Genomic DNA, 13,582 nt, shown 5'->3' with positions numbered 1-13,582 from the left:
GTGGCCGAGTATAAGTAGATTGGGCTGGAGGCTACAAGTGGAAGTATGATCTGTTCGGGGGCTTTCTGGGAGGTGTCCAGCAACAATGGCCTAGGGACCTGGAGTGTGTTCCATAGCCCAGTAATCTGTTAGTGCATTTGTAACCTCTTAATAGTTGGGGAAGAAAATAGGTATTAATAACTACATAAACTTATTAAATGATATTTTAAAAGTTATCCAAGTAAGTACTTGTCACCACTTTGTTTTTATCCAGGTCTCCAATTTATGCAGTCATTCTGCTGTGAAAATGAACTAACCTTGTTATTGGTGAAGGCCTTGGAAATTTTTGCCAGCCGAGAGAGTTTTCTCTTACTCAGGGTAAGATGTAATCATAGTATGGGAGAGCTAGGCGGGAATTCAGTTAACTTAATCCAGTGGCCCAGTTTCATACTTTGCATCCATTTGTAAACTGAAGCTGAGAACCTGAGTGGCCTGCACAGACAGCTTGTTAAAGATCAGGTTTGAGGAGTACTCCTCAGATTTCCCCCTACTCTTGCAGATACGGCGTTGCCTTTTAAAATACAAGTGACTGGTCAATTTGAGTAACATAGACTGGATTCAACTCTGACTTGTGTCAGAGTGTACACATGGTATATGGTCTTGGAAACTGCCTTTTCCTTTCTAACAACCTTTCCTGATTACTGTCCAAGTCCTACCTTTGGTGGCTACTAGATGATGAGGATCCATAGAAATGTCTTGGGGCATGTGCTTGACAGCGACAGCCTGTGCGCCGTGCCCCTTGTAAGGACAGCCACAGGAAAGGCGGGCCTGGGAGGGAAAACGGGACTGAGCATGCACTCCCCACTTACCCCTTGAGAAGTCGTAAGAGAACACGATAAAACTCCAGGATAGCTTCACCTTCTCTGGCTGACCATGATGATCAAGTAATAGGAGCATTAATAATGCCAGAATCCTGTCTGGTGGTCTTTTTTCATTATCATTTCAAAATCAGGAACACCTCTCGCTTGTGTTTTGTGGTATATTTTTTTCTTAGGAAGTAATGTTGACATTAAAACAACAAAAATTCATTGCTTTGGAAAGGGAGAGTGTTTTTCCTGAATGAATAAATGCTATGGGCTTGGTTGGGTGCCTTGTTTTTTTGCCTCTTTTAATGGCAGCGAATTGAATTATAAATGACTGACTTATGTTACTAATGTAATATGTGTGTGATCCTCTGGTGGTTTTGCATCAAACAAGTTCTTAAAATACTTCTATACATACCTTGTGTCTGTCCACTTAAAAAAATTAAAACACTGCATACATCCAAAGAAATTTAGAGCATTTAAAAACAAGCTTTACTTTCGGGGAGATCACCTACCTGTTGTAAGAAATGGAATAGGGTCAAGCAGTGAGGACATTTTTAAAAATAGCAATTTACAGGGGTGCCTGGGTGGCTCAGGCGTTAAGCGTCTGCCTTCGGCTCAGGTCATGATCCCAGGGTCCTGGGATCGAGCCCCACATCTGGCTCCATGCTCGGTGGGAAGCCTGCTTCTCCCTCTCTCACTCCCCCCTGCTTGTGTTCCCTCTCTCGCTGTGTCTCTCTGTCAAATAAATAAAATCTTAAAAAATAGCAATTTACAAAGTTAAAAAAAAAATCCATTAGTGTTATGTCTTACAATAGCACTGACTAGAAACCAGGAAGTATTGCCTCATTTTTAACAGGGTGCAGTAATACAATTGTGATTTTTGTTTTTAAGGTGAGTTTGAAAATCCAACTGAGATTCGATTCGATTTCTTGAAATGCCATTATTTACACTCTCTTCTCTGCACTAAGTCTCACAAGGCACCAGATGCTTTGCTGGCAGTAGGTTGAGGACCAGAATAAGCTTGTGGGCATTCATGTAAATGTTTAAAAAAAAAAAGAAAAGAAACTACAACCAACACATCTTTATTTACTTGATTGAAAGTCTAATGGTACATATGAGGTTTAATCGAGTTGCTCTCCATTTTATTCACACTGACTCCACGGAGTTGTATTTTCAAGCATGATTCCGCTCAACTGCTGCTCTTGCTAGGGCTTTGTTTTCTTTCAGGGTCAAGGTGGGTACTTTCATACAAAATCTTATTTTTAATCCCATCTCTGGCAATTCTTTCCTGGATTCTTAGCTTTGCATAATTATACCTACAATGGAACCTTATAAGAAAAGAACACAAATGTCATTTTTAATATAAAGTTTCTCTAGAAACCAGCTTGAAATTTGTAGTAACAAAATCTAAGATGTTATAGATGACTACCCCAAGATTTTTTGAAAATACAACCATTCTAATTTGGAGTGCTATTTTGGGGTGGTTTGGTGTCAGAAATACCTAGTTATTAAGGTAGGTTTTACATAAAATGAGGCTTTTTTTAATTACCTCTAGCTTAGTTTTACTTGTAGAACCTCATCTAGTGGAACTATATATATACTGTGTACTCTTGGCTCTGGCTTTATTTTGCTCAAGAAAACATTCATGCATGTGTTTTGTTAGTTGTGAACACATCTTTAAAGCCTTTTCGGATGTGACGTCATGAGCAAGAAATGAGCATCGGGGTTGAGGCCTTCCTAAATAAAGTAGAAATCGTAACTTGGTATTGATGAAATGTCATGCATTTATCTGCTCGTTTGACAAATGGTATACAATGTGTCTACACAGACATACTTAAAGAGGTTTCTTCCTCACGGGTTGGGGGGTGGGGTGGGAGACCGATAGCTTGAAAAGAGCATGTGTTTGAAGTAGATCAATCTATCATGATCCTGGAACTTCTTGAATTAGTACACATACCAGCATCCTAAAGTCACCAGGATAAATCCTCCAACTCCAACGTCACATGATCTTCTAATCCTACCTGTCAAAAAGCATAACCACTGTAATTAAATTCTACATTACATATTAGTCCATTTAGAAAATGTTGATCATACGTAGAGAAAAACAAGATACTCACTAGTCAACAAAAAATGTCCAAGGCCAGCCACAACAGATCCTAATGAACCATACAATATTGAATCCCGTGCACAGGGAATGTTTTCAACATCTAAAATTCCTAGGAGCTTAAAGGGCTAGGATAAAATAGAAAAGAACCTGGATTGAACAAGGAAATACTTAATTTCAGGGTGGTTTGGCAAAGATTAGAGTATGTGCTAGGATGATAGCCGCAAATCTTGCTTACCATCTTTGGTCATCTGGCTTTGGCCTACAGTCTGTAAATGGGAAACCTTGAGAATCTGACCAGAAAACCCCGTAACAGCAGGGCAATTTAAACCTAAACCAATTAAATTGTGTTAATACTGCAATTTACTAATTGGTCCGGGAAGAACAGCATATGCCATTTTATGAGCCCTTTAAACATCTGTATGAAATGATCTGGGAATCTGGCGATCACTGAAATTAAAAAGCACCACCGTTCTTCCAATTTGGGAAGCATAAAAGGGGAAAAGAACTATTCTAACCATGTTTGCTTATAGTGTTCAACTTCAGATTTTATTGGTATTAAAAATGTGTGCAGTCTCTCCTGGTCTTGTTTCCTTACCTGTGATAAGAAATTGCACTTGATTTGATTCTTTGATACGACATGGCAGCTACACCTAGGCGGGGAGGGTAGGTGTGACGGGAAAAGCTGGAAATCCAGAGTTGGGTTTCTGTCTCTGCTCTGCCACTAACTGGGATCACTTGTAGGATCTATGTATTTTTTTTAAATTTCCGTGGCCCTCCATCTGTAATGAAAGGCATCGGGCTAGGTGATAATTTTAAGTTCTTCAAGTGCTAAAACGAATGATTCTTACATTCTTTCACTGCAGTCTTCATGGGAATTTATGGACTTGATTTTCCTGGTTAAAAAGATACTGCCAGCTTAAGCTTCACATGTTCTAATGTGAATGCCAAATGGAACGGTTTTAGGGGTCTGGGAGGGCAGGACACATTTTTTTAAAGTCACACTTGTTTCACTGGCATTCCTATTAAGGACTTAGAACTAACTTTCCTAAATCTTGATTAAATGCAAGTTTTCAGTAATGCAGCTCTTTAAAAAAAGGAAGGCAACTTGTCCCTTTAAAGGTTTCAATGAATAGTAATACAGCGTGAAGGCGACTTTGCTAAAACGGGAGGATTGTGTAGGATGAGGGGACACTTAGTAAAGGGGAGACGGAGGAGGGGGGATGGGTTAGCCCGGTGATGGGTATTAAGAAGGGCATGTACTGCATGGAGCACTGGGTGTTCTACGAAAACAGTGGCTTGTGGATCACCACATCAAAAACTAGTGATGTGCACTGTATGGTGACTAACATAAAATTTAAGAGTTCAAAAAAAGAAAAGACGTGAAGAAGTGGGGAAAGGACCATAAAAGGGAAGTCAGATTACAGGCTGAATTATGAAGGATGTTCCTGATTGTATGTGTGTTAGTATTCTTTGGCTCAAACTGCTGCCAGAAAAGACAAAAGTGTGATTTGGTCCATAATAAAGCAAAAATTGTATTTTGATTATTCTTTTTTTTTTTTTAACTTTTGTCTCTCCCTGTTCCGTTCCCCGCCACCCCATCCCTAACATTACTTGGTGGACATAGCTGTGAAAGCTCTTCAACACAAATCTTAGTAAGAGGGGGATTTAATTACGCTTCTAGGCAAGAAACGATCAGCTCAAAAGCCAAGATGAACATAGTCCTGGCAGGCAGGATGGTTGTGAGCCACTCAGTGGACAGCTGGACTCCACATTCCAGTCCAGGGCTAATGCACCCACCTTCAGAGCAGACTTTCTTAGGGGAAGGTCGGAGGTGGTGACTAGTGTCCATTTGAGGTCTTAGAAGCAAGTGAGAGCAACACCTTCCACCACAGGGTAGGCAGTCCTGATGGCTTTCACATTTGGGCAGGGGGCCGTAAGTAGAATAAAAGGAACTATTGGGCTGGCCACCACACACATCACACCATGGCTTTTTCGTGTGGAGTCCCTTCCGTAATGGAGTCCTAGTGTGACTCCAGGATATCCCCAGATCTGCAGACATTTGTGGGGCACTTGGATAAAATGCTATTAACCTCAGTTCTTTACAAAGTAGAAAATACACTTGCCAAATACTGAAACAGTGCTGCTCAAATCAGCTAGGAGACCATCTTTCTCAGTTCGTAGGTTTTCAAATCTGCTCCCCTCAGATTCTGACTCGGGTCTGGGATGGGCCATGGGGAGGGAATCTACGTTTAGAAAATTTGAGGGCTTCCCCCCCCCCCCCGCCCCATGAACCTATCAGATTGAGGAAACACCTTTTAGATACTGTTTAGGAAAATGTAGGTCGCCTGGGTTAGCTCAGTTGTTGAGTGTCTGCCTTCAGCTGGGGTCATGATCCCAGGGGCCTGGGACTGAGCTCCGCATTGGGCTCCCTGCTCAGTGGGAAGCCTGCTTCACCCTCTCCCACTCCCCCTGCTTGTGTTCCCTCTCTTGCTGTGTCTCTGTCAAATAAAATCTTAAAAAAATGTTTGGGGTGCCTGGGTGGCTCAGTTGGCTAAGTCTCTTTTTTGGCTCAGGTCGTGATCTCAGGAGTTACAGCTCTGCGCTCAGCATGGAGTCTGCTTGTCCCTACCCCCCACTCAATCTTTAAATGTTTTGTAAAGGCCTTAAAAAATAATCAGCTTATTTTGGGGTGTCTGGGGGGCATAGTAGGTTAAGCGTCTGACTCTTTTGTCATGATCTCAGGGTTCCGTGGTGGAGCCCCAAGTTGGGCTCTTTGGCCGAGAAGGCAGTCTGGTTGAGATCCTCCCTCTCCCTCTGCCCCTTAACCCTGTGCGCTCTAAAATAAATCTTAAAAAAAAAAAATCCGCTTATTTAAAAAAAAAATGCCTTAACAGAAGTTACATATGCTTTTTAAAATGGAACCTTTTAAAACCCAACATGTGGATACAGGCCAAGGATGCTGCTGCCAAACATTCTCCATTATGTTTATCAGCACCAACTCCAACAAAAGTGGTCTTATGTCAGTAGTGCTGAAGTTGAGAAACCAACACTGGTCTAATTAAACAATTGCCAGATTTAGATGTGGCGGGGGGCTGTTGGTGCCAGACCCATTACATCCCTTGTTCTCCACTCTCAGCCTCTCATGTGAGAACACCTCTGAGCGAGTGCAAGTTGACCCGAACCCCCAAAACCTGTCCTTTCCACTGCCAACCCTTTGGTTTGTTCATAAATGAGAAAACCAAGGCTCGGGGGGAGATGTTTTCCAAAGGTCATGCATCTCGGGGGGCAGGCCTAAGTACATGACTGTATCTGCAATTTGTATCAAAAGGGTGGGGGGGGGCGCCTGGGTAGCTCAGTTGGTTAAGCGACTGCCTTTGGCTCAGGTCATGGTCCCAGGGTCCTGGGGTCGAGTCCCACATCGGGCTCTGCTCAGCGGGGAGCCTGCTTCTCCCTCTGACCCTCTCATGCTGTCTCTCTCAAATAAAATCTTAAAAAAACTGGGTAGGAATGCACGGACTAAGAGCATACTCTTCCCTTCACTAGTAGAGAATTCTCAGCCTCTTGGTAAAGTTGGAGTTTACAGATTACTTAAAAGCAAGTACAGGAAAACTAACGAAGAACCAGTCCTAAGCACATACAATACTTTTAGAAAGTACACTGAATTGTAAGACTCTAGAATGAGTTCAAGCCATAAATCCCTTTTAAGTACTTCCATTTATGATGTTCGTTTCACATTTTTATTCCCTACGTAATCTGCAACCTTAATGTTTAACTTCTGCCATCAAGCTTAAGCCTTAAACTAAGGAAATTTTAGACTTGTTGACTAAACGTTTTACGTTTTTTTAATGTAAACTACACCCAACATGGGGCTCAAACTCACAACTCCAAGATCAAGAGTCCCACGCTCTGCCAACTGAGTCAGTCAGGCATCCCATGAAATTTTTAAGCTTAGATTTAGAAAGGCAGCTGTTCCAGCTCACTCTAAGATGCTCAAAAGATTTCTAAGCTGGAATGCCAGTTTAATAATTTAGGAAAATAGACTGATTTAGAGCCGCCCCATTTCCCACTGCCAAACGTCTCAGCATTAGTGTTCATAGTCTTTCCTCTTGCTGCACAGGGCGAACTGGCCGCCCCCCCCCTTTTTAAAAGATTTTTATTTGAGAGAACGAGAGCGCATGAGTGGGGGCGGGGGAGAGGGAGAAGACCCCGCTGAGCGGGGAGCCCGATGCGGGTCTCGATCCCAGGACCCCGAGACCATGACCTAAGCTGAAGGCAGACGCTTAAACGACTGAGCCACCCCGGTGCTCTTGGCCCTATTCCTATTTATTTCTTAAAATTTTGTTTGACAGGGAGAGCAAGCGAGCACGCGGGAGGCAGAGGGAGGAGCAGCAGGGAGCCCGACGCGGGGCTCCATCCCAGAATCCTGGGTTCATGATCTGAGCCGAAGGCAGATGCTGAACTGATTGAGCCACCCAGGCGCCCCCCGCTCTTCCTATTTAAACCTAGTCCTAACTGCAGTTGATTCCCCTAGAGGAGTTTGCTTCTAGTTACCCTTTTCCTCATTTGCAATATTATTTTCTCTCTCCAGTATAAACAAAAACAAAACTCCTCCTCGCTTGACCCTCCTCCCCTCCACAAACCTCCTGAGCTACTATCCTATCTCTCTGCTCCCTTTCACTGCAAAACTGAAGTCAACCTACGTGTTAAAAGCCTCTCCTTCGCTTAACTCCCTTCAAAGAGCATTCATCCCTATACCACTGCAGCAGCTTGGTCGAGACACTGTAAAATCCACCATATTTCCATTAGCACACATGGCACAGATAATCATGTTTTTGAAACATTTTCTTGGCTTCAAAGAGGACAAGACTTCCTGGTTTTCCACCTCACTGGCCATTCCCGGCAGTTTTGCGGCTGTTCCCTCCTCTGACGACCTCTCAGGTTGAAGAGTTACCCTCACCCACTCAGAAATGTAGGCTTTCAATTAAATGCCTTTTACATGATGATGCCTCCCAAATTTGCAAATCACACCTAACCTCTCCCAAGCTTTTGTCTCCTAATCTTTAGCGACACCTTTTGTATGTCAAAGAAGGGCCTTGATTAGAACTATTTTTCGGGCATCACTACTCAACCAATTTGCAGACCAAAAACTTACGAGTCATCCTTGATTTCTTCATCAAACCCATGTCCAGTGCATCAGCAAGTCTGGGATATACCTGAACCAAATACATCTTTAACTAAAACACTTCTCACTTCCGCTGCTGCTACTCCCAGGCTACCATCATCTCATAGGATCTTAAAAGCTCTTGATTCCACTCAGGTAACTAGATCATTGTCCTTGAAAACCCTCCATGCCTTACAACTGCTGGGAAGGCCCTGCACAACCTGGCACCCACCCTCCTTTCGTATTCCTTTTTCTCTTTTCCTCTAGTCTAGGTACACTGGTTTTTCCTCTGGCAAGTCGAGATGGTCCCTACCTAGCACATCCTGCCTTTCTCTAGAATCTCTGCCTAGTTGGCTCAGTAAATGAAATTCTCATTTCTTTTTTGATTCCTGCAGTAGAATGTGAGTTCCACAAGGAATATTTTGCCTGTTTTGATCAAGGCTATATCTTTAGCTCCTAGTTTAGTGCCTCATACTCAGTAGATACTCTACTTTTTGAATGGATTTATTAATCCATCCAGTTAATTTAAATAAATTTAAAATTTAGCTATGGCACTTTCCTGGTAGGCATGTACCAAATTTCATATTTTAAGGTTTCCTGGAGAGCAAAGAATGGGAGCAAAGAGTTTTTAAGGGTTAGTTCTATCAGCTTGATAACTTCCATTTTTACCTTAGGTTTGCTGATGCTAATAATCCCTGGTTTGCACTGGAATGATCACTGAAAAATTCTTTAAAAACTGCAGGCTTCCTTTTCTGACATTACCCTGGGCTACTAGTTCAGTGATAGCTTGTTATATAAATTTTATAATCTCCTTGGTAAGCTTTGATACATACTAGTATTTCATGAGCAGTTTGTTTACAATCCTTTGGTTTTGTTTTGTTTTTTAACCTCGCCACACAAATTGGGTAGTGCTCAGTTTTAGGGCTTGTACCTATCCATTTCACCAACTACACAGTATTTTGTTTTACTAATGATGGACCAATTAAATAAGTCAATATTATTCTTTCATTCGATTTTTTAAAAATTTTCAATGGCTAAACCGTACTTCTGACCCTTAAATGATGGCAGTTACCTCCTATCAAAGGTGACAGATACAAGAGAGCTAAAAGCCCCGTTTAACCTCCCCATGTTTATAGTTATGGTGCCTCTTGAAATAGACAATTTTAAGGTAAGGATACACTTGGTTACATTAAGCATATTCCAAGTAGTATATGAGGCATTAAAAACAAAAGGCACCAATAAGTGTCGGAACTGACACAACGTGTTTTGATATTAAATCTGGAGATAAATTATGGAGTGTTTGTTCATATTAACCATTTGATCTTGGCCAGATTTAAGTGGAAAAGTCCTCAGAGAAGCAGTAACTCTGAATGAATAGGAAAAAGTTCCAAGCTGAACAGAGCGTATCCTAAAACCGTAGTTTAGGTGCATTCCGGCACACAGTGGGTCTTGAGTAAATAGTTGTTCATCACTGATCCAATCAATGTTAATATCTCTATAAGGTTTTGTGAAAACTGTTTTCTTCTATTTTCTGAACATCTGTTACTTGTTAAGCAATGAGGTTATAAATTGGGTTCCCTTAAGGAGCCCAAGGGGCAGAAGACAGAAATCGGGAACTTGCTGTAATGATGCAGTTGAGTAGAAGGCGCCGGGGAGGAGAGGGAACAGGTGCATTTCAGTCTGCTCTGGGGAGTCAGGGGGCCCCCTAGGAGAAACCGCCCTCCCTTCGTGGCCCACCGTCTCCAGAGCCTCTACAGAGTAGAAGAGCCGGACACAGGCTAACGGGCTAGGTGAAAGACTTTATCGTCCAGGCCAAGGAATTCGGGTTTTATGCGGGAGCAACGGGCTGTGACGACTGGATCTTAAACAGAGAGGTGAAATGGTGTGGTTTACAGGTTAGCGCACACGAAAGGGAAAAACCTCAGCCTTTACATCCACTCCTCCCGCTCTGGATATGCATTCCCCGGAACCTAACCACGTTTTCACTGCTCCGCAGCACTTCTGGGTCCCTCCGTTGCTAAGTGCTGACAAGTATACCACATCAGTCTGTCCTCGGGGAGCTCGGAGACCACGCTTCACCTGCACCAGCCCCTTCCAGCGCACAGCTCTCCTGCACGGGGCTTCAGTTCCCTCCTCCCCCTAGTCCCGGCGAGGGAGCTAAAGCGTGTCGGGGTTGGGGGACGGGAACCGTCTCTCTGCCCGCAACGCCGGAGAAGCCAAGGACGGGGCCTCGGCCCGAGGTCTGCAGCCCGCCGCCCGCCCCCGGCCCGAGCGTCCCGCCACCGCATTACCTTCCCCTTGGCGGGCTCGCCGGGCTCCGGTGTGGAGGCCATGGGATCTGGTGGGTTCCTGCGGCCCCGCCCCGCCCCGCCCCGCCCCGCCCCGCCCGCGCCGCGAGCCGAAGCCCCGCCCGCCGGCCGCCATTTTAGGGAACGTTTCTGCATCTCCGCAGTGGCCGCGCTGGGCCGTAGCCTGGGCTGCGGAGCCATCTCCTTTGTTCAAACTAACGGCTTTGACGCCTTCTCCACAACGGGCTATCCGCAGCTCGGGGGGCCGGGGCAGAGAGAGGAGGACGGCTCGTGAAATACCCCTGCACCAGGATCCTCGACGGGGCGGGGGCGGAACAGCGCCCTGGCGCCTCGAGCCTGCGCCGTTTCCCGCCCCAGCCCCCTCCTTCCGCCCCAACCGCCATTTCTAACCGTCGGCCGCGGGCTCGCGCCCGCGTGCCTGAACACCGGGCGCGCGCGAGGGGAGGGGCCGCGGCCGCGGCGGGGGGAGCGGGCGCGCCGCCGCCGCTTTGTCCTGCGCGCGGGCCCCGCGGCCTGGTCGGCAGCCCGGCCCGCCCCCAGCCCTGGCCCACCGGCCCGGAAGTTGGCCTGCGCTCCCTCGCGGCCCGCGTCCCCTGCGTGTCCTTTGTCCTTCCGGCTCCAGGACGAGCCCTGGGTGCCGCCTGCAGCTCCACCCGGCGCCGGCAGCCAAGTAACCCCGAGCGCCAGCCCCCTGCACTTCGTGGTCCCGCGCCCGCCTCGCCGCCTCCCCTTTTCGGTCCATGACTTAGCGGCTTTAAAAATAGCGCCGCCCCGCTCACCCGAAGGAGACTGGGGACAAAATGGAGGGAGCTCTCGTGGGCGGACGTGCGTCAGGGCGTGCGGGCCCGAGCGGGGTGGGAGGGCGGGTGCGGACGGGGGGTTCGGGGCGGAAGAGGCCGGGCGGTGGATCTGCCCGTGCCTTCTGTTCGCCCTCTGGTGAGTGCCCCGCCGTGGCCGCACGCCTCCCATCCTCTGCACCTTATGTCGCACGGGCAGCCTTTGTGCCCTTCCCGGTGCGCGCCTCGGCATGCGTCTACGTGGCGTGCGCGGCGGCCATGTGGCAGTCCCGGTCACCTGGCTCCGGCTCACGACCTCGCCTTCGCCTGACCCCTTTCTGCCGTCCGGGTGCCACGCACGGTGGAGGACTCGAGTGTGGCTGAGGATTGGGTTTGCCAAGTGAGTTGCTCTGGGGCGCTCGGACAGTTCCTACAGACTGCTGTTGTACGTACTAGGGCCCGGAGGAAAAGGCACCCACCCCTGCGATCCCGCTCGGGGGGGGGGGGGGGCGTTCTCCCCTGAGACTCCCGGGCTAATGTGCTTTGAGCTCTTGGTCTGGAAGGTAATATTCCATAAAGGAGGGAGGAGTTCTTGTGAAGTAGTTCCTAATTACGTTGTGAAGGAAGGAGAACTGGAAAAGTACCAGGTGAAACATGTAAATCGTCCTGTTTCTTATTGTGACTTTGAAGATTGTAAACCCATGTTGTTTGTAAAAATTGTAAACTCATTGTCTTTGAAAAGTATTTTTGTGTTATTTCTATTAAAAAGTTTTATTTTCACGAAATTGCGTAATACTTGCACGTTTGTTTTTCACAGTTTACAGAGAATGGAAAGTAAAACATTTTTTCCACTCTCATCCCTCCATTGTCCCCTAAGGTACACTCACCAGTTTTGATGTGTCTGTTTCCAGACTGTTCTTTTTTCTTTTTTATTCACTGAAACAATGTTGGTATTTAGAATTAAAAAGCGGAAGTCTCTCCATGCGATCCCTGCCCCTCTTCATGCGTACGCATGTGTCTGTGTATGATCCACATACGTCTAATTACGCACTATGTGATTTGCATTCAATACTTTTTACCATTTAACACTTCGCAATTTTTTCATGCAAGTACCTATAGATTTTCTTACTCATTTTAAAGGCCGCTCATCAGGCCTTCATCAAACCTCATCTTCCTTCTGATTGACATACGGAAAATTTCCGTATGTGTGTGTTTTTTTTCCCACTAATCTCTCCGCCCCCCCCAAATCTTGAGGAGCATCTTTAGGTTTCTATCTCTGTGCACATGTTTGAATATTTCTGTAGGATGGATTTCTGGAAGTGGCCTGATCCGAAGGGGTATGCACATTAAAAAATTGAATACCTACTGCTAAATGGTCCTCCAAAATACTACCAATTTACATTCCCAGTGAGAGTGAGAGTGCCTGTTCTCTTTTAACCTTTTTAACACTGCATGTTATGTTTTAAAATTTCTGCGGAGGGCGCCTGGATGGCTCAGTCGTTAAGCAGCTGCCTTCTGCTCGGGTCACGAGCCCAGCGTCCTGGGATCGAGCCCCGCTTCGGGCTCCCTGCTCCAAGGGAGGCCTGCTTCTCCCTCTCCCATTCCTTGCTTGTGTTCCCTCTCTTGCTGTGTCTTTCTCTGTCAAATAAAATCTTTAAAAAAAAAAAATTTCTGCTGATCTGTTGGGTGAAAAGTGCAATCTTAACTGCTCTAAACTTTACTAGTATGGGTGACATTCTTACAAATGTTGATTGGTCATTCTTTTTCCAAGAATTTGTGTATCAGTTTTGTGCATTAAAGATAGTGATTACTGTATGTGATTTCCTTATTAGTTTATAGCAGCTGTTTACAGTTTTGGCTTTTAACTCAACAGTTATTTCTATTTCATTTGTTAATTTTGTTTATAGAGACTTTCTTTTTAACTTTTTTAAAACTGGAATCTGTCAATTTTTCTTTATGACTTCATTTTGGGTCTTGCTTGTAAGCCTTCTCAGAGTAAGGGACAGGCGGGCTAGGTAGGGAGAGATAGATAGGGGGCTATGTGATCAGGCTCACAGAAATCCCAAAATGTGGAGGTGTGGGGAAACCAGAGATATGGGGACAAATCGGACCACCCTACCCTAGGTGTGTGGGGTGGGTGTCTTTATGATAACCACCTGTGACCAACAAAGAATAACCAGACCCTAAAAAGGAAGTAAACCACTGAAGGTGTTATCAATAGAGATTGTTAAAAGGATTTAAGTTCCCTGGTTAGCTTTCTATAAAAGACCAATCCTAAAGGCCCTCGTTGGCAACCCTGTGGGGACCCCTCTCACTCTTGAGAGCTTTTTCTGTATCTTCACTTAAACTTCTATTGCTTTACTCACTCTCCGTTGTCCACGAGA

General features: G+C 45.6%; 1 protein-coding gene across 3 annotated transcripts; it reads right to left on the bottom strand.

Annotated features, from left to right (window-relative positions):
* Positions 1–1,518: 1,518 nt before the first annotated feature.
* LOC113932762 (cytochrome c oxidase assembly protein COX20, mitochondrial) lies at positions 1,519–11,989 on the bottom strand. Of its 3 annotated transcripts, none has more exons than XM_027612142.2 (4): positions 11,401–11,989; positions 2,963–3,077; positions 2,803–2,866; positions 1,519–2,173 (listed from the first exon to the last, which is right to left on the bottom strand). In XM_027612142.2, exons 1-4 carry the CDS (start codon positions 11,449–11,451, stop codon positions 2,035–2,037), a joined length of 369 nt encoding a protein of 122 aa, XP_027467943.1. In that variant the 5' UTR covers positions 11,452–11,989; the 3' UTR covers positions 1,519–2,034. The 3 variants fall into 3 exon arrangements, with proteins under 3 accessions (XP_027467943.1, XP_027467940.2, XP_027467944.2); XM_027612139.2 differs by lacking the exon at positions 11,401–11,989 and adding an exon at positions 10,405–10,471; XM_027612143.2 differs by lacking the exon at positions 11,401–11,989 and adding an exon at positions 10,405–10,471 and having other exon boundaries at positions 2,803–2,862.
* Positions 11,990–13,582: the final 1,593 nt, after the last annotated feature.

Source organism: Zalophus californianus, chromosome 10 (genome assembly GCF_009762305.2).
Source record: "Zalophus californianus isolate mZalCal1 chromosome 10, mZalCal1.pri.v2, whole genome shotgun sequence".
Lineage (NCBI taxonomy): Eukaryota > Metazoa > Chordata > Mammalia > Carnivora > Otariidae > Zalophus > Zalophus californianus.
This window is presented reverse-complemented; position numbering and strand designations above follow the sequence as displayed.